At 40.8% G+C, this 18,921-nt stretch overlaps 1 protein-coding gene across 1 annotated transcript in view; it reads right to left on the reverse strand.

Annotated features, from left to right (window-relative positions):
* Positions 1 to 18,921, reverse strand: part of DDB1 (damage specific DNA binding protein 1) — an 80,590-nt gene that overhangs the window by 16,060 nt on the left and 45,609 nt on the right. The window contains exons 10-24 of the mRNA XM_082269928.1: positions 18,772 to 18,847; positions 18,587 to 18,695; positions 18,300 to 18,478; positions 18,011 to 18,174; positions 17,666 to 17,773; positions 11,694 to 11,901; positions 10,930 to 11,025; positions 10,735 to 10,846; positions 7,514 to 7,637; positions 7,260 to 7,424; positions 6,932 to 7,026; positions 5,517 to 5,687; positions 5,295 to 5,404; positions 3,135 to 3,304; positions 2,946 to 3,048 (exon numbers count right to left, since the gene is read on the reverse strand). Coding sequence (XP_082126054.1) covers positions 2,946 to 3,048; positions 3,135 to 3,304; positions 5,295 to 5,404; positions 5,517 to 5,687; positions 6,932 to 7,026; positions 7,260 to 7,424; positions 7,514 to 7,637; positions 10,735 to 10,846; positions 10,930 to 11,025; positions 11,694 to 11,901; positions 17,666 to 17,773; positions 18,011 to 18,174; positions 18,300 to 18,478; positions 18,587 to 18,695; positions 18,772 to 18,847 — 1,990 coding nt within the window. The remainder of the gene's footprint in view (positions 1 to 2,945; positions 3,049 to 3,134; positions 3,305 to 5,294; positions 5,405 to 5,516; positions 5,688 to 6,931; positions 7,027 to 7,259; positions 7,425 to 7,513; positions 7,638 to 10,734; positions 10,847 to 10,929; positions 11,026 to 11,693; positions 11,902 to 17,665; positions 17,774 to 18,010; positions 18,175 to 18,299; positions 18,479 to 18,586; positions 18,696 to 18,771; positions 18,848 to 18,921) is intronic.

The following is an 18,921-nucleotide window of genomic DNA, read 5'->3' on the forward strand; positions in this document are numbered from 1 at the left end:
GATTTGTTGATCTATTCACTTCACTGGGAATACAGTGCATCTGGAAAATATTCACAGCGCTTCACTTTTTTCACAGTTTAGTATGTTACAGCCTAATTACAAAATGGATTAAATTCATTATTTTGCGCAAAATTCTACCATAATGACAAATGTGAAAGAAGTTGGTTTGAAATCTTTGCAAATTTGTTAAAATAAAAAAATCCCATGTACATTAAGTATTCACAGCCTTTGCTATATACCTTGTTGAAGCACCTTTGGCACCAATTAAAGCCTTTAAGTCTTTTTGAGTATGATGCTACAAGCTGTGCACACCTATTTTTGGGCAGTTTCTCCCATTCTTTGCAGGACAAGCGCCATCAGGTTGGATGGGGAGCGTCGGTGCACAGCCATTTTCAGATCTCTGCACTCTGGCTGGGTCACAAGGACATTCACAAAGTTGGCTGTCTTGGCTGTGTGTCGTTGTCCTGGCAGAAGATGAACCTTTGTCCCAGTCTGAGGTCAAGAGCGCTCTGAAGCGGGTTTTCATCAAGGATGTCTCTGTACATGGCTGCATTCATCTTTCCCTCGATCCTGACCAGTCTCCCAGTTCCTGCCGCTGAAAAATATTCCCACAGCATGATGCTGCCACTGCCATGCTTTACTGCCATGCTAGGGATGGTATTGGCCAGGTGATGAGCAGTGCCTGGTTTTCGCCAGAGATGACCCTTGCCATTCAGGCCAAAGAGTTCAATCTGTTTCATCAGACCAGAGAATTTTGTTTCTTTAGGTGACTTTTGGCAAATTGTCATGTGCCTCTTACTGAAGAGTGGCTTCCGTCTGGCCACTCTACCATACAGGGGTGATTGGTATTGTGCTGCAGACATGGTGGCTCTTCTGAAAGGTCCCATCTTCCATCGGCCTGAGGAAGCAGCGCATGCTCCGAGAACGCGTAGCCGGCACCATGACGTAATCACGCTTGCAGAAGTGACGACAGACCGGCATCTGAGTGTCCCTGGGACTAGGAAGTGCGGCCAGTCACCGTTACAGCCTGTCTACCGTTACCGCTCTAAGCCATCCTGATCCTTACCGGAATGTCTTTATGACAGGGCTCGACAAACCCCGGGCGCCAGGTCGCATTTGCGACTAGAATTAGCGACCTAGCGCGCCCTGCAGGAGGTGTCCTGTCATTTTTGCGCCCCCACCTCCTCCCCGAGTGCACGGACTTCCACGCCGTCTGAAAATTGAGGCCCCGGCTTTTCGGCCTTCTTCTTGAGATGAGAGCGGCTTCCAATGGGGAACTGGCGCCCTCTTGTGGTGGCCGGGAGTAATGACTGTTGTAATGACTCCACTGCATTCCCATCTCCCTGTCCAGTTAGTTACCTTTGACAGGGAGTGTGGTTATTATTATTCATTTACAGTAATTTATTTTTAAAATTAAAAAAAAAAAAAAATATATATATTTTTTTTTAATTATTATAAAAAAAAAGTGTATATGTATATATATATATATATATATATATATATATATATATATATATATATATATATTTTTTCTCATCGCCATGCCACAGCCCCTTTCACACGGGCTGTCTGATCAGGTCCGCCTGTCAGTTTTTCAGGCAGACATGATCGGATCCTTTATTCTCCTCTATGGAGCAGTAATCTGCCGCCATCTGATCCTATCAGCCAAAAACAGACGGATGGTGGTTCTATTTTCTATCCATCCCATGGATCGGATCAGATGGCATCGGATGGAAAGAGACAGACAGTCTTTTTTCATCCAATTGCGCTATAGAGGAGAGTGGGGTTCTAGTCGTATTTATGTGTAAATTTAGTATCCGTTTTATTAAATAAAGCTTGGTTGTTAGTTTAAAAAAAAAAAAAAACTGGCTCCTAACTTTTTTAGCTGGCTCCTAGATTTCAGGAAAATTTGTCAAGCCCTGCTTTATATCCATCACTTTTGTGAGTATCTCTTTTTCCAGTGGTCTTATCCAAATAAAATTTCAAGTTACTGCACTTGTGGCGCCTGTGTTTCCTTCCAGTTTGGCAGGGCGGCCTGCTCTAGGAAGAGTCCTAAAGGTTCCAAACCTCTTCCATTAACACATGATGGAGGCCACTGTGCTCATTGGGACATTCAATGCTGCAGAAAATTTTCTGTACCCTTCCCCAGATCTATGCCTCAAGAAAATCCTGTCTGAGGTCAGGCAATTCCTTGACAGACAATTCCTTGGAATACATGGCTTGGTTTGTGCTCTGACATGCACTGTTACCTGTGGGACCTTAGACAGGTGTATGCCTTTCCAAATCGTGTCCAATTAACTGGATTTACCACAGATGGACTTAAATCAAGTTGTAGAAACATCGCAAGGATGATCAGTGGAAACAGGATGCACCTAAGCTCAATTTTGAGTGTTATTGCAAACGCTTTGATTACTTATGTACCTGGGATTTTTTATTTTTAATAAATTTGCAAAGATTTTAAAAAAAAAGTCTTTCACGTGGTCATCATGGGGTATTGTTTGTAGAATTTTATGGAAAATAATGAATTTAATCCATTTTGGATTAGGGCTGTAACATAACAAAATGTGGAAAAAGTGAAGCACTGTAAATACTTTCCAGATGCACTGTATGTGAGGGTTTACAACCACTAATTCCAGTATAACCATTAAATATGTAATCATATTCCAAAGAAAAAGCTGGAGTATGCATTATACCATTTCTCGCATTTTTTTTTTTTTATTTGATTTGATTAGTGCCATCAAAGCTTCGAGGACCCTGTCCCCAGCACAATAGTCACAAGCTAACCAAAGGCCCAGAACTAAAAACGACTTAAGAAAAAAAAAAAAAAAAAAAAACCCATGTAATTTAAGTACTGAATTGTGATCATTGTCTTTAAGGGAAAAAAAAAAAAAAACTGGCTTTGTTTTTAAGCACATGATAATATGAATGTTTTCTTTAAAGGATATAATGAGTGTTCTATTTTGCCAACACTCTTAATGACTTTGTTGAGCCTATTTTGAACATCAAGCAGAAGATTGTACCAACTTTCAGATACCGATGTCACAAGACCTAAGATACAGATAGGTAAAAAGAATTAATATGGACATACTAAGCCATTCAAGCAAACAAAAGAGAAGCAGCAAGTTAAGACTCACCGATCATCCCATTAACCGTTCCAAAAAGTACAGAACCCTGTGTTGGTGGGGACGTCTCCCCAAGATTCTGCATTACCAGGGAACCATGGCAAAAGACATTGACAAACTCTCCCAGATGAAAAAGTCCAACTTCCTGCAAGTGCTGTCGCTCTTCATCTGTTGTGGCAGCACTAAAAGTAGAAAAGAATCTGTGTCTCCCTCTAAAAACTGTTAAATTTGTGGTCATAGGTTATCCACATAGGTCACCCCCATATTCTGTACTGTACTCAAGATATTGCAGCATAGGGTACCTGTTACTATTTTCAAGGAACTTTGGCTATTTTAATAAAGCAGTCCTGATGTCAGGAGAAGAAAGTTAAACCAGCAACTCCCCGTAAAAGAAGAGAAATACCTATGCAGTGGTTGATGTGTTAAAAGTTCATTCTCTTGAAGAGCTCCGTGTACTGCTGCCATTTGCACTCCTGGGTGTACTTATTGGGATGTCCCCCAATGTGCGCAGCAGTTTTACCCTGACATGCATATATATATATATATATATATATATATATATATATATATATATATATATATATATACACACACACACACACACACACATACATTCATACAACCACACACACACACTATCTTACAAAAGTGAGTACACCCCTTACATTTTTGTAAATATTTTAGTAAATCTTTATGTGACAACACTGAAGAAATCTCACTTTGCTACAATGTAAAGTAGTGAGTGTACAGCTTGTATAACAGTGTAAAATTGTTGTCCCCTCAAAATAACTCAACACAGCCATTCATGTGTAAACCGCTGGCAACAAAAGTGAGTACACCCCTAACAGAAAATGTCCAAATTGGCCTCAGTTAGCCATTTTCCCTCCCCAATGTCATGTGACTCGTTACTGTTACAAGGTCTCAGGTGTAAATGAGGAGCAGGTGTGTTAAATTTGGTGTTATCGCTCTCACTGGAAGTTCAACATGGCACCTCATGGCAAAGAAAACTCAGAGGATCTGAAAAAAGAATTGTTGCTCTACATAAAGATGGCCTAGGTAATAAGAAGATTGCCAAGACCCTGAAACTGAGCTGCAGAACAGTGGCCAAGACCATACAGCGGTTTAACAGGACAGGTTCCACTTCAAACAGGCCTCGCCATTGTCAACCAAATAAGTTAAGTGCACATGCTCAGCATCCTAGCCAGAGGTTGTCTTTGGGAAATATGCCTATGAGTGCTGCCAACATTGCTGCAGAGGTTGAAGGGGTGGGGGGTCAGCCTGTCAGTTCTCAGACCATAAACTGCACACTGCATCGAATTGGTCTACATGGCTGTCATCCCAGAAGGACACCTCTTCTAAAGATGATGGACAAGAAAGCCTGCAAACAGTTTGCTGAAGACAAGCAGACTAAGGACATGGATTACTGGAACCAAAACCAAACCAAATGATTGCCTTTAATATCACTTTAAAGGGCAGTCTATTTTCCACCAGAATAAAGCGGTTTCAGGCTTACTGGCGCGATCAGACAAAGGTATGGCACATGACTGCAGTGTGTGGGTTGGAAGGTTATTAGTCAGCCCAGGGCAAAGCAGACCAATTAAAAATGGCTAAATCAGAAAAAGCCTTATGGTGGCCATACACAAAGCGATAAAACTGACGGATGTCTGAATCGACAAAATGATCAAATCACAGAACAGAAATGTCATGGCCACACATAGTAACTGTTTCAGTCAACTTAAGCGGATTGGCTGTGGTGGGAAAGAAATAAATTGTTCAGGGTCGATCGATGATTCAAGTGATTCACAGGGGAGCAGAAACCGCCATTGATCGACCCTGTATGACCGATTATTTTTCCCACCACAACTGATTGACTTGGGTGGAATGGAACCATCACTATCTGTCGCTTGTCCATGCCATATTTGTTTCACTTGATCTAAGTCTGATTCAATTGTTCTGTCGTATCTGACATTACGTTTATCACACAGTTCATGGCCACCATTAGTAACTCAGACTATCCACAATCAGACCTATTCAGCCCTTCCTGCAAATGTCATAATTGCTGCACTGTTAGCCTACGCTTAGTATAGTTTTGTCTACGAACTACTCTACAGTTACTATACTACCCAAACAGATCCCCACTACACTTACTGTAGAATATGAATTTCTCATTACCTGTCTTTTTGGCATACAAATAAATTAAATGCATTCTCCGCTCCTAGGAAGTTATCATCATCAAGAATCTCCACTGCACTCATCCAGTTGGGATTAAAATCCCGTGCAATCTGTTGGAGCACAGAATACAGAGTCAGATATACATGAACAGAATAGCTAAACCACTGATTTATAGTTCTCCTCTATAGGCATTTTTTGGCATAGTTATGCAGAGCTGCTTACCTCTTCAAAGTTTCCTTCCATCGGCTTGTAAGCTAGCAACAACACTGAACGCATCAAGTCTCCCACCAAGATAAAATCGCCCTTGGTTTTCAGATACAAAGCCATGATATTGTTGTAGTGGTTACATTCTGTACGCAGCTCTTTTTCTGCTGTCCACTCATACAGGCGAACCTAGGTAAAGGTGGCAGATGTTGACATTAAAAGTACGGACACCCACCGTATTCACAGAAAAATGTAAAGTTCTGCACCTTACATAAGAAAGCCTTCCTAACATAAAAAAAAATGACAACTGCATCCAGCTAATGACCTACCTGTACACACCATGCAGCTAATCCCCTTTCTTATAGCCAAGGGTATGTTCTAGTACATTCTATTACATTCACTACTCAGAACAATTCAACCACCCTCTAACTTCCAACAGTGCCAATGTGCCTCTATTAAAAGCTAAACCTGAGCTCTTGCTGTTTGTGAAGAGGTGTATAGGCAACAGGGGGAGGAGCAATAGCCTTCTGATTTAGCTTAGTGTCCAAACTCCAAAGAGGCAGCGCCTTTATCTCCAAACGTCCCCTGTGAATGTTTGGATAAGAATGTATTAAACTAAAAAGATATACAATACAGTCTGGAAATATTAACATGTAGTCCAACCTAAAAGTAATATAAAAAAAGGAGCACATTTGTTTTCTGCATCCCCCAGTTTGGAAATTTTTTTTTTTAAACAAAATAAAAGAGTTTGGAAAAATTAAAGAGGAACGTCATCCAAAAGGGGACATATTGCTTTAAGGCCTCCTCCCCTGCTCCTCTTTCAGAAATGCCACTTCTGCTCGGATCGCTTAGGCAATCTGAGTGAAAGTTCTACTCCCCCTTCTCAGTCCTTGCAGTCTTCTGATCACATCACAGGTCCCATTCACAATGTGCAGCACACCAGGGAGTTAAAAGTCAGCAGCTACAGTTTGTGTAGCAGCTGACTTAATTTTTGACTGGACTGGAGGCTCCTGTTTTAGCATGTTCTCCAAGCTGCATGTAAATGAAAGAAGAGCACTTCTTTTTTTCCTGTCAGCAGCGCTGATGTCTTCTGCCTTCATTCAGCTACAGTGAGCACTTTCGTCTCTCTCTGCTCTCCTCCTAAGTCTTACATTCCCCCTCTATACTCTTTCCAGAGGAGCACTGCCTTTTCCTGACAATGGTACAGGAGGGTTCTTGCACATATACAGCTCTAAACTCTCAGGGCTCATGCACCACCTATATCTCTGCCCCCTATATTATGTTTGCAAGGCTTCATCATTCTGACACGTCTGATTTAACACTTATTTGCAACCCCCCTCCCAAATTGAAAGTTATGCATAATATGATGCTACCAAACAGTAATCAGAATTTTAAATGCATGGCATCACAAGGTGCCTATAATCCATTATTACCGTGCTATTGATACTGGCCAGCAGCTTGCCATTAAACTCCACCATTGAGTACACAGCTCCTTTCACTTCTTTCTCAGCAACAGTCTGAAGTTTACCTGGACAAAGCACACATTTTAAGATCAGTTCAGAGATTCAAAACTCAATACAACACAGGAACATAAGTGTCTGATTCCCTCCAAAACCCATCTTATGCTTGTCTTGATTTTCAAATCTGCATTGAGAAAAATCATACCTGGAATGAAATGGGTAACAGCTATCCCTCTGGAAATGTAATCTTAATCCTTAGAACACCAGTTGTAAACATAAAAGTCAATTTTTTTATGCTTACCATCGCTGTACTGGAAAACCACAATCCTCCCTTGCTTTGGTTCTGCCTCATCCGGATATACCATGGCTGTTCCCACTATAAAGTAAGTGCTTGGATCCTTGCCCAGCTTACAGGACACCAAGCTGAGGGTGTATTCATTCTGCAGAAACTGGTGAGTGTGCAGGACTAAAGAGAGAAAAGATAAAATAAAAGCATGATTTTCCAGTTTACTTGATGCCTCTTTATGTAGGTGTAACTCATGTCTAACTTTTTACCTTCAAACGTGTGCTGGTCTATGATAAGTAGATTGTGAACTTCAATTTCTTCTCCAAATGAGGTTTCATGGGGAGAGGTGCTTCCTGAAAACAGCTTACTGCTGCTCACACTGGAAGACAATGCCTGTGGGATACAAGACACAGGCATATGAAGGCTACTTAAATGTTCAAAGCCCAGCTTTCAAACCACAGCAACTGAAAACACCATAGGGCTTACTTACAGCTCATTAAAATGGAAGCCTGTTCTATCAGATTTCTCTTTGAAAAATGGGAAGTAATACATTATATGGTCAAATGTTTGTGGACACCTGATCATCACACCTGCCTATATGTCCAAAAGTATGTCGATGACCCCCAAATTTATAAAGTGGAACTAATGGCAAAACTTTTTTTTTCCCATTTATGAATAGAGTATAGGAGAATATTTTAACCAGTCTGGTTTTTTTGCCATTGCTAGTGAATTTGGACTATTTCCCTTCACTTTCAGTCCAATAACTAATCAGGAAGTGAAAGAAAATCCATCCAAAGTGAGTGAAACTTTGGGATGTCACCAGAACTAGTGTCCCAATTGAAAAATGTCCCCTCTATTTATGTTCTAGTGACAACCCAAAACTTGGAATTTTCTTTCACTTTCACTCTCAGCGATGAGGGTATTCAGGACAAAGAGAGAGTGAAAGTCCCTAACAGGGACACAAACAGCAATAAAAAAAAACCTGACCAGTGTTCTATTTGCCCCACTCTAATAAAAAGAAGAAACGTTTTGCCTTTAGTTACTTACACATTAAGTTCAAGTGTTTCCAGTTCAACAGCATACCAAGACATTGTAGATTTGTATAATTCTAACCTTGTGGCAAGTCTAGGGAAGGCCTTTCTCTGTTCAAACAGGACTGTGCCCCTGTGCACAAAGCTAGGTCAATACTTTTGATAGTGAGCCATGTCTTTTTGTACATCAGTGCCTGACCTCACAATTGCTCTTTTAGCTGGACAGTGAAACAGTATGTTTATTGTGCTGAAAGATCCAGCAGCTTTCTTTAAAAGCCATTGTCCTTTTAATCAATCAATCTTCCAAAGTGAAAAGATCAGAACCACAGAGAACTTAAGCATAAGTTATGGATTCAATTTTTATTTAATTTTTTTTAAAGGTTAAAAGGTTTAACAAATTAACATTTTATAAATGACCATTGATTCCTTGGAAACCTATCTAAAGAGGCATCAGTAATCATCTCCTTTCAGGAAGAATCTGAGTCCCTGAAACTTTGGACTGAGCCATCTGATAAGTGATGAGACACTGCAATAAGCAATTTAATTGGGTGTAAATTTCACCTTGCACTATTGAATACTACATGTCTTTTTTTCAATAAGCAGTAAAAAGAGAAAAAAAGAGGGTGGTTAGCATTGCCTTGCACTACGCCTTGCACTACTCGAATTCTCTGTTCAAATCCCAAGAGAAAAAAAACTAGACACTGCCTGTAAAGAGTTTGTATGCCCTCCTTCTGCTTGTGTGGGTTTCCTCCATGTACTCAGGTTTCCTTACACATTTCCAAGACATGCAGGTAGGCAACTAGCCCTAGTATCTGTATTTAGGACTGCAAAATAGGGACCTTAGACTGTAATCTCCTTGAGGGCATGAACTGATGTGAATGTATGGCGTGTAAAGTGATGCTTAAATCTGAATTCCAGAATTTCAGTTCCTTCTCAAAAAATGAAGGCACACTATGAATTAAGTCCAGCAAGGTGCACGACACCTCATGGGCATAGCTCTAATATTTATATTGAACAGCTTTAGATTACTCCCAGAAGTCAGCTATAACTGCAGTTCTGGGAGAGCGACGCTGACACTTCTAAGCTATGCATCTGAAACCGAAGAGTCATTGCAGCTGCTATGCCCGCCCTCCCCTCCTTCTGCCCATTCACAGAAGCCTCTGTAATATTTGAACACATTCACAAAATACAAAGGCTTCTCCGAGTGAGCAGTGGTGGGGAGGGGCGGGCAAAGCTGCTCTGTGTGCCTTCCGCCTCTCTTACAACCCTAAGTGTCGTGAGTGTAAAACCTGGCAGAGCAATAAACCCAGGAGAGGTCATATGGCTCCTTAGACTTAACTCATGGTGTGCCTTCACTTTTTACAAAGTGGCTGAACTCCTGGCATTCAGCTTTAAATTACCTGTATGAATAAAAAACTAGACACCTACAAGCTGGTGATATGCTCCAGAATACTCATATGCAATTGCTGAACTGACTACAAAATACCCAGCATATTAAAACACCTTTGTTGTTTTAATTCCAACTATTAAAAATTAGGAAAGAAAACCTGTACTTAAAGAAGCAAGTGGATTTTCACGGCTGACCTCCTTGTAAAATAAGTGAAAGGATAAGTTCACCGTTTGGAACAAGTTACACTCTTATTTAGGGTGGAACCTTTTTTTTTTCCACCAGCTGCAGCCAATCCCCCTCCTCCCCAGTGACAGCAAACGGGCATCTTCTCCGGGCGCCCGCTGTCTCGGTATGAAGATAAAGTGGCCGTGTGTGGCTCCGCCCGCCTTGCTATGTCATTCATTCATAGTCCTCTGTGAGTGGGAAACTAGAAGTTCTGGCAGCCTCTGCAGCTGTCGGTTTGTTTTTTCAATGAACTACTATGGCGCTGTTGAGCGCTCTGGTGGTTCATTGCTTATTCTTGTCAACTGTGTATCTGCCTGCCTGTACAAGGTATGAGCAGACAGATACTGTGACAAGTTTGCAGGAGTCCTGCATGGCACCCAAGATCAGCAGTAATGCTTTCCAGGCTCCAAGTAAAAAAAAAAAAAAAAAAAAAAAAAAATTAATTTTTACCTGCAAAAAGATGTGCATTTATTATTTATTTATTTTTAGGTGAAGGTATCCCTTTAATTGCAGTTTCCAAATTGGCTTCAATGGGCTGCAGCATCATGCATTAATGTTCTACATAAACTGGCCACCTTATAAAGCCTTCAAGCGTCTGAACATAACACCATGATCAAAGATGCCAAAATGAAAGGAAATCTGTTTGATAGTAGCTTATAACCTTTTTACCAGCTATACATTTACATTGTTCAGTATAGGTGTGTTTGTAGCATAAGCAGATAACAGCTCCATGATTCCTTTACACGTTGAACAAAAACATCTCTTGCACAACTGCTCCACACGAGTTGATTTTGCTGAAGACTATTCTGCCCAGTATATAAAATGACAAGGAACGAAATTTCACCTGAGTGCTTGCACTTGGTCGTAGAGGAGAGCTTCCACCACTAGCATCCTGAACCTCTGTTCTACTAGACAAAACGCCAAAACATTGAGACACCTCCTGATAGCAAATTTTCCTACAAGCATGATAAAACCATCATTAGTGCAAGTTTACCCATTACATGTAACAAATTCTAATGTGCCTCTTCCACAGATCTACCTGGGAGATTCATAGAGTGGTACAGTTCTGATGTGCAGTTTCTGGATTTCATCAATGGTCCCAATGGTTAGCGTGCTATTGTTCGCTAGGGCCAAACTGTAAAGAATAGAAAGTAGCAAAATACAGAATTTAATTTAATGGTGATTTCTTTTCTACGATTACATGATAGCACTCAGATATGAGTTTTTGACAAGGATGACCCCTCAAATAGTTGAAAAGAAAAATGTATACCATGCCATAAGATGTATTTACAGCCACCTTTTTATTTTTGTTTGTTTTGGATTGAGTAAGAAGTGCTTTTACGGTCTATGTACCGGTAGTTGGGGAAAAATTAATTAACTTCACTATTTCCGGAGGGAAATAGTGAAAATCTCCCCAGGGTGCCTGCATTTAAAATTTTTCCCTTACCTTATTTTCCTCTTGTCCTGGGGACTGTCCTAAAATATTGTATTCCCCCCACTTTCATTCTCAGTTACTATGGTCAGCAGTACAAATAGAGCTGTGAACCTCCCTCAAAAGGGGAGAACAGCTGTAAAAACTTAAGGACCAAAGTGCTTCCAATTCTAAAAAAAAAAAAAAAAAAAAAAAAAACACCTCTAGAGATACACTTTAGAAAAGACTAACAGTCATCGAAACCAGCACATTCCAATACTAAATGTAGGCCACCAAGGTATCACAGTTGCTTCCATCACAAATTGCTTATGCAACATTAGACTGTAGGTAATGCATGTGCTATCGCCGTTATATTAACAGAAAAGGTTTACCTATCGGGATAGCCCTCTGAGTTTAAGGGACACATATAATTGACTTCCTTCAAGTTAACATTTGAGAAAACAAGTTTATGGTTGCTGCTGTAGATGACAGTCGGCCGATCAGAACAAGCAAATACGTTTGTTGTGGACAGAGAACGGAACGTCCTCAACACTGTGGGCTGTGTTCCCAATGTGACCTTTTTTCTGTCACTCAAAAGACCTGGAACCAAAAAAGAATTTAGTTTAAAACGGAGCCACATGAATGCTAAATACACCTTCATTGATACTAATATCTTCTATTGTATATACAAAGATCTGCTAGTGAGGCCAGTGGAAACCGAAGATCCTTTCTCATTTGCATGTATTTAGTGGTTCAGTTTTAGTACAGTGAAAACAATACTTTAATACTACAACAAACAATATTGATTTGAAAATTGACTCTTTTTGATCAGGATAAATATTTCAAATCTGTATTTAGTGCAAAATCATGAAATGAAACAGAATTTAAAAAATGCCCAAATAAACTGATGTATAAAAGAAACTTCATAAATCTAAATATGCTCCATGCCCAGGAGAGACAACCACTCCTATGTGTGTAAATCTAACACTGATGCCACCTTATAAAAAAAAAAAAAAAACACACACACACACACACACACCAAAAGGAACAAAAATTCCCACTTTGAGGTGGCACTGAGACCCCTACAGTTAAAACATACACATCATAAGCATATCGTACACGTTGTGTAATCACATGTGAACAAAACATCCACAATATGTGCTCTTAATGTTCCCCAATTTTCACCATTAATCTTCAACAACATTCAAACATCCATTTGTGTGAAAATATTGCAATTAACACCATGTGACTTCCGTGAAAATACCACTCCCTGCAGGGTCAGACACTCACCAGACCACTATGCCTCTAATATGATCACCATAGAGCGCTTTAATTGCAAATGCTTCTATTCATCTTCAGGCTTTCATATCTTCTTTTCCAAATGCAGGCTCTTTAACATTCCGACCAGCAAAGGTTCCATTGTCTGGCCGCTCCGCTCCTCCCCTCTACTGGGTACATAGGCAGGAGCCAAATGGAATGTTATGGAGCTGCATATGGGAAAGATAATATGAAAGTCCAAAGATGAATGAAAGGAACTGGATAGGAGACACTCAATTAAAAATTATAGTTCACAAGGGTTGCATTAAGACACTTCAAATTTTTTAATTGAATGATAAAAGGTATGAAATTAGATGAATGGAGATACCTCCAATTGAGCCACTTTGTGAATCATTACCACAGCCGATTAGATCAGAGAAAACATTAAATACTATTGAAAAATGATGTTATATATCAACTCTAAACCATGGAACATCTCAAGTATATAAGATGCTGACAGAGTGGCACTGTATGGAGAACCCCCCATTCAAGGCAAAATGGGAAAAAGAAATTGGGACACAATTATCAAAACAAGAATCATATGTAGTACTGAGGGCGGCTGGATGTGTAGCCATAGATGTAGGCACTATAGAACTAAATTATAAATGTTTGTCAAGATGGTATATTACACCGGAATTAGCACACAAATATCGATCAGATAAAAAAGATAAATGCTGGCGGGAATGTGGAGGTATTGGAATGATGCACCATATATTGTGGGATTGCCCTAAAATCAGAGAATTTTGGACAAAGGTACAACAAATTACTGGTGAAATTACTGAAACAACGATCCCAAAAATGACCCATGGGTTTATTTCATAAAACAATACCATTAAAACAATATAAAACAACTTTGGTCCCAACCCTGCTAAATGCAGCAAAGGTGAACAACACCGAGAAAGTGGTGCGAAGCGGACGGCCCAAAGTTAAAAGAGTGGTGTAATAGGATAAACTATGTTTATAGTGGGTACCAATGACATAGGCAGAGGAAGACGGAGAGTCCTAAACGATTTCAGGGACTTAGGCGCTAAGTTGAGGACTAGGACCTCCAAGGTAGTATTTTCCGAAATACTACCGGTACCTCGAGCCACACCAGAGAGGCAGCGGGAGATTAGGGAAGTTAACGAGTGGCTGAGGAGCTGGTGTAGTAAGGAGGGTTTCGGGTTCCTGGAGAACTGGGCCGTCTTCTCAGTCGGTCACCGGCTCTTTGGTAGGGACGGATTGCACCTAAATGGGGTGGGTGCAGCCGTACTGGGTGCGAGGATGGCCAAAAAGTTAGAGGGGCTTTTAAACTAGGGAATGGGGGGGAGGGTACAGATGTAGAATTAGCCAGTGGAAAGCAAGCTTCAGAGGGCAGAAATGGGGGCATTAGCGGTAGGGTGTTCGGAGCTCCTATACCCAGGGTGGGTACGGGGAAAAATCATGAGAGCAGCCTAAAAACATCAAAATTACGAGGCTTATATACCAATGCCAGAAGCCTGGCCAACAAGATGGGAGAGCTAGAGCTGCTGATGTTTGAGGAGGACTTAGATTTTGTGGGGATAACTGAGACTTGGTTTGACAGCTCTCATGACTGGATGGCGACCATTCAGGGGTATTCCCTTTATCGCAGAGATAGAGAGGGTAAAAAAGGGGGAGGGGTATGTTTGTATATTAAGAACAGTATACAGGTAAATATGAGGGATGATATTAATAATGGAGCTATGGACGAAGCAGAATCCCTATGGGTAGAGCTTCAAAGGGAAGGCACGGTGGGGAAGGTAATATTGGGCGTATGCTATAGGCCCCCCAACCAGAGGGAGGAGGGTGAGGCGGACCTCATGTTACAGATAGGATTGGCAGCAAGGATGGGAAATGTCATTATAATGGGGGACTTTAATTATCCTGATATAGACTGGGCAGAAGGAACCGCGCATTCAGCCAAGGCTCGGCAGTTCCTAAATGTTTTGCAGGACAATTTCATGGGTCAGGTGGTGAATGCACCGACAAGAAACAATGCGGTACTTGACCTACTGATTACCAACAATACAGACCTGCTCACGGATATAGAAATACGGGACAACTTAGGGAACAGTGACCATAGGTCAATTGGTTTCAGTATTAATTACAGTAATAGGAAACACAAGGGTAATATAAGGACACTGAATTTCAAAAGAGCCAATTTCCCTAAACTGCGCTCGCTGCTAGAAAATATCAAATGGGATAGAACCCTGGGAACAAAGAACACGGAGGAAAAATGGGAGTGCTTCAAGAGCATACTTAACAAGGGGGTGGGCCAGTGCATTCCACAGGGAAATAAATTTAAAAGAGCAAAACTAAACCCTGGGTGGCTAAACTCCAACATAAAAATGTATATTAGAGCTAAAGAAAAGGCCTTCAAAAAATACAAGACTGAGGGGTCATTGGCAGCATTTAAGCACTACAAAGAGTGTAATAAGAAATGTAAAGATGAAATCAGGGCGGCTAAAATAGAACACGAGAGACATATAGCGGAGGAGAGTAAAAAGAACCCCAAGAAGTTCTTTAAGTATATAAACAGTAAGAAAGCGAGGCCAGAACACATTGGCCCCATAAAAGATGATAAAGGAAAAATGGCCACTGAGGACAGAGAAAAGGCGGAAGTGTTAAATAATTTCTTTTCTTCAGTCTTCACAAAGGAATCGGGGGGCTACACGAACCCAGCTTGTAAGGCCGAACTAAATAATACACCTCAGGAAGTGCCGCCATGGCTAACAGAGGATAGACTTAGAGCTAAACTAGAGAAACTTAACATAAATAAATCCCCGGGACCGGATGGCTTGCACCCAAGGGTTCTTAATGAGCTCAGCCAGGTGATTGCCAGACCATTATTCTTGATCTTTAAGGATAGTTTACAGACAGGTATGGTGCCAGCTGATTGGAAAAAAGCCAACGTGGTACCAATATTTAAAAAGGGGCCGAGATATATCCCGGGTAACTATAGGCCGGTCAGCCTAACATCAGTAGTCTGCAAAATTTTGGAGGGGATGATAAGGGACCACATACAAGACTTTAGTAATGAAAACGGTATTATAAGTAGTAATCAGCATGGATTCATGAAAAATCGTTCATGCCAAACCAATCTATTAACCTTCTACGATGAAGTGAGCTGCCACTTAGATAAAGGTAAGCCTGTGGATGTGGTGTATCTGGACTTTGCAAAGGCCTTTGACACCGTTCCCCACAAACGCTTACTGTACAAACTAAGGAAGGTAGGTATGGATCATAAGGTGAGTACCTGGATAGAGAACTGGCTCCAGGGGAGAGTCCAGAGGGTGGTGATTAATGGGGAGTACTCTGAGTGGGCGGGTGTGGAAAGTGGGGTCCCCCAGGGTTCTGTCCTGGGACCAATCCTGTTTAATTTATTCATAAATGATCTAGAGGAGGGGATATCTAGTACAATCTCAGTATTTGCAGATGATACTAAATTAGGCATGCCAATATCTTCTATGCAGGATGTGGAAATCTTGCAAGCAGACCTGAACAAAATAACTGGGTGGGCAACTACATGGCAGATGAGATTTAATGTAGAAAAATGTAAAGTAATGCACTTGGGGGCCAGTAACCAGAAAGCAAGCTACTCACTAGGGGGGGAACCTCTGGGTGAGTCTAGGATGGAAAGGGACCTGGGGATACTGGTAGACAACAGGCTTGGAAGTGGCATGCAATGCCAAGCCGCTGCAAGCAAAGCCAACAGAATACTGGGATGTATAAAAAAGGGGATTCACTCCAGAAATAAAGAGATTATTCTTCCACTCTACAAAACTCTGGTCCGGCCACATCTGGAGTATGCTGTCCAGTTCTGGGCACCGGTCCTCAGGAAGGATGTGCTGGAACTGGAGAAAGTCCAGAGAAGGGCAACAAAAATAATTAGGGGAATGGAGGACATCAGCTATGAGGAAAGACTACAAGCACTGAACTTATTCTCTCTGGAGAAGAGACGATTGAGGGGGGATATGATATCAATGTACAAATACTGTACTGGCGACCCTAGCATAAGGAACAAACTATTCAGAGTAAGGGAATACAATAAGACACGTGGCCACTCACTAAAACTTGAGGAAAGGCGGTTTAACCTTAAAGTGCGTAAGGGGTTCTTCACTGTAAGAGTGGTAAGGATGTGGAATTCTCTTCCACAAGCAGTCGTATCAGCGGGGAGCATTGATAGTTTCAAAAAACTATTGGATGGACACCTTAAAGACCACAACATACAGGGGTATACAATGTACGGTTAAAAGCAAACACACACACACATCATAGGTTGAACTGGATGGACTTGTGTCTTTTTTCAGCCTCACTAACTATGTAACTATGTAACTATGTAAATATGGAATATATTAGCAGTAGCCTGGAGGAAAACCCAATAAACATGAGGAAAAAAAATGGGAAAAATGGATAGATTTCAAAAAATCTATTATGGTAAATATGTAGAAATGAATACTTAAATACCATGAAAGAAATCGCAACAGAAGAGGCAGTAGAGTAAGCTAAGGACAATCATGGGAGAGAGGCAGGGAGGAGGGTGGGGGGGAGGGAAGAGGGGGAATAGAAAGGGAAAAATGTACTGTAAGGTAATACTTTGCAAATTTGCTTAAGGAATTTTATCATGTTTATTTTTTTTTTTAAATGAAATGTTTTGTAAGTTTATATGATGAATGTATTAATAAAAATTTAAATAAAAAAAAAAATAAAGATGAATGAAAGCATGCGCGATTTAAGCGCTCTATGGTGATCATATTTATGAGAGGCATAGTGGTCTGGTGAGTGTCTGACCTGTAGGGAGTGGTATTTTCACAAAAGTCACGTGGTGTTAATTGGAAGATTTTCACACATAGATGGATGCTACTGAAGAATAATAGTGATCTTAATGTATGCTATGCTTACGTTGTTTATGTAGGGGTCACAGCACCACCTCAAATTTGGAACTTTTATTCTAAACTATCTGTTTTATAAAAGCAACACTACCTTATTCCCACACTTTGTATTTGTTCAGTTAAACATTACAGCTACATCATAACTCTCTGCTTACCTGTCTCAGTGTTCAGGCTGAAATAAAACAGAGCACCATCACCCAGTGCACACAGCAAGTAATGACTGTTCTCAAATGAAGTCATAAGGATGGATCTTGGAATAATCTCTGTAAAAAGAGAATAAAAAAATGTTAACTTAATTTGTACAGAGCACAACAGAGTGAAAGATCGTTGCCTCATTTCGCTAAGCTATAGAGACCATTATTCTCCCCAACAGTTGTTATTTTCAGCATCAAGATTTTCACAATGATATACTTTCTAAAATGATGAAAGCTGCATAAAATATTGTATATTAATAAAAATAACACTAATATTTCAACTACATTTAGGTCAGCTTGTCTTACCGCCCCCCAGCATCTCCTTGTGCAACAACTGAAAATCTGGCAGACTTAGGATTCGGGCAGAGATGTCAGTCCACAGGCCAATAGCACAAAGGGAGGACAGTTTGTCACTGCCATTCAGCGGGGTCACATCTAAACAGGCAACTTCATGCTCCATTTCAGTACAGCTGTGGAGTAAACAAAATGCATCAGTATAAATGAAAAGATAAAGGTAAGAGAATAAGGTTGATTAAAAAAACATGGAGAAAAAGGGAGGCATGAGTAACAGAAGGATACAATTTTACTGACATACCTCATCTGTCTAAGCTCTCCAGGGTGGATTTCTAGATAGTACAGAACTCGTCCCACAGCAAGCAGAACTTGACGGCTGTTGCAGGAACAGACACTGACTTTACGACCCTGGGGCTCCTTCCACTCACTCACTAAGCTCTGGGGGTCTTGAGACACCAGACGTACTGATGCTGAGGTTATCTGTGCAATTACAAACAGAGATGTCATACCAAAAACAAGTTGATCCACAAAAATTTTACATACAGATGTAAAAAAAAAAAAAAAAAAAAAAAAGAAGGATTCTCCTACCTGAATGAGCTGCTGATGTGCCACATTGCCACAGAAAAAGGTCTGCTGATCGTCAACAAAACCAGCAAGATCGGTCTCTTCCACCTCTTCTCCAGACAGGGTCAAAACTCTGCAAACAAGTCACAGTTTAGTCTTCCAATAGCGAGTATGGCCCTAGGGAGAACAATTCTCAATTCACAGCTCACCTGGTCTGTCCAACAAAAGACAGGACCAATGTGTCATCCGTTTCACGATTGGCAGCAACTCTGAGAGGCCACAGGCCTGACAAAGGGAGCAAAGAAAATTATACAGAGGAAACGGACTGTACAGCCAACAATAACAATCCAACATTTTGA

Source organism: Pelophylax lessonae (genome assembly GCF_965119305.1).
Source record: "Pelophylax lessonae genome assembly, chromosome: 10".
Lineage (NCBI taxonomy): Eukaryota > Metazoa > Chordata > Amphibia > Anura > Ranidae > Pelophylax > Pelophylax lessonae.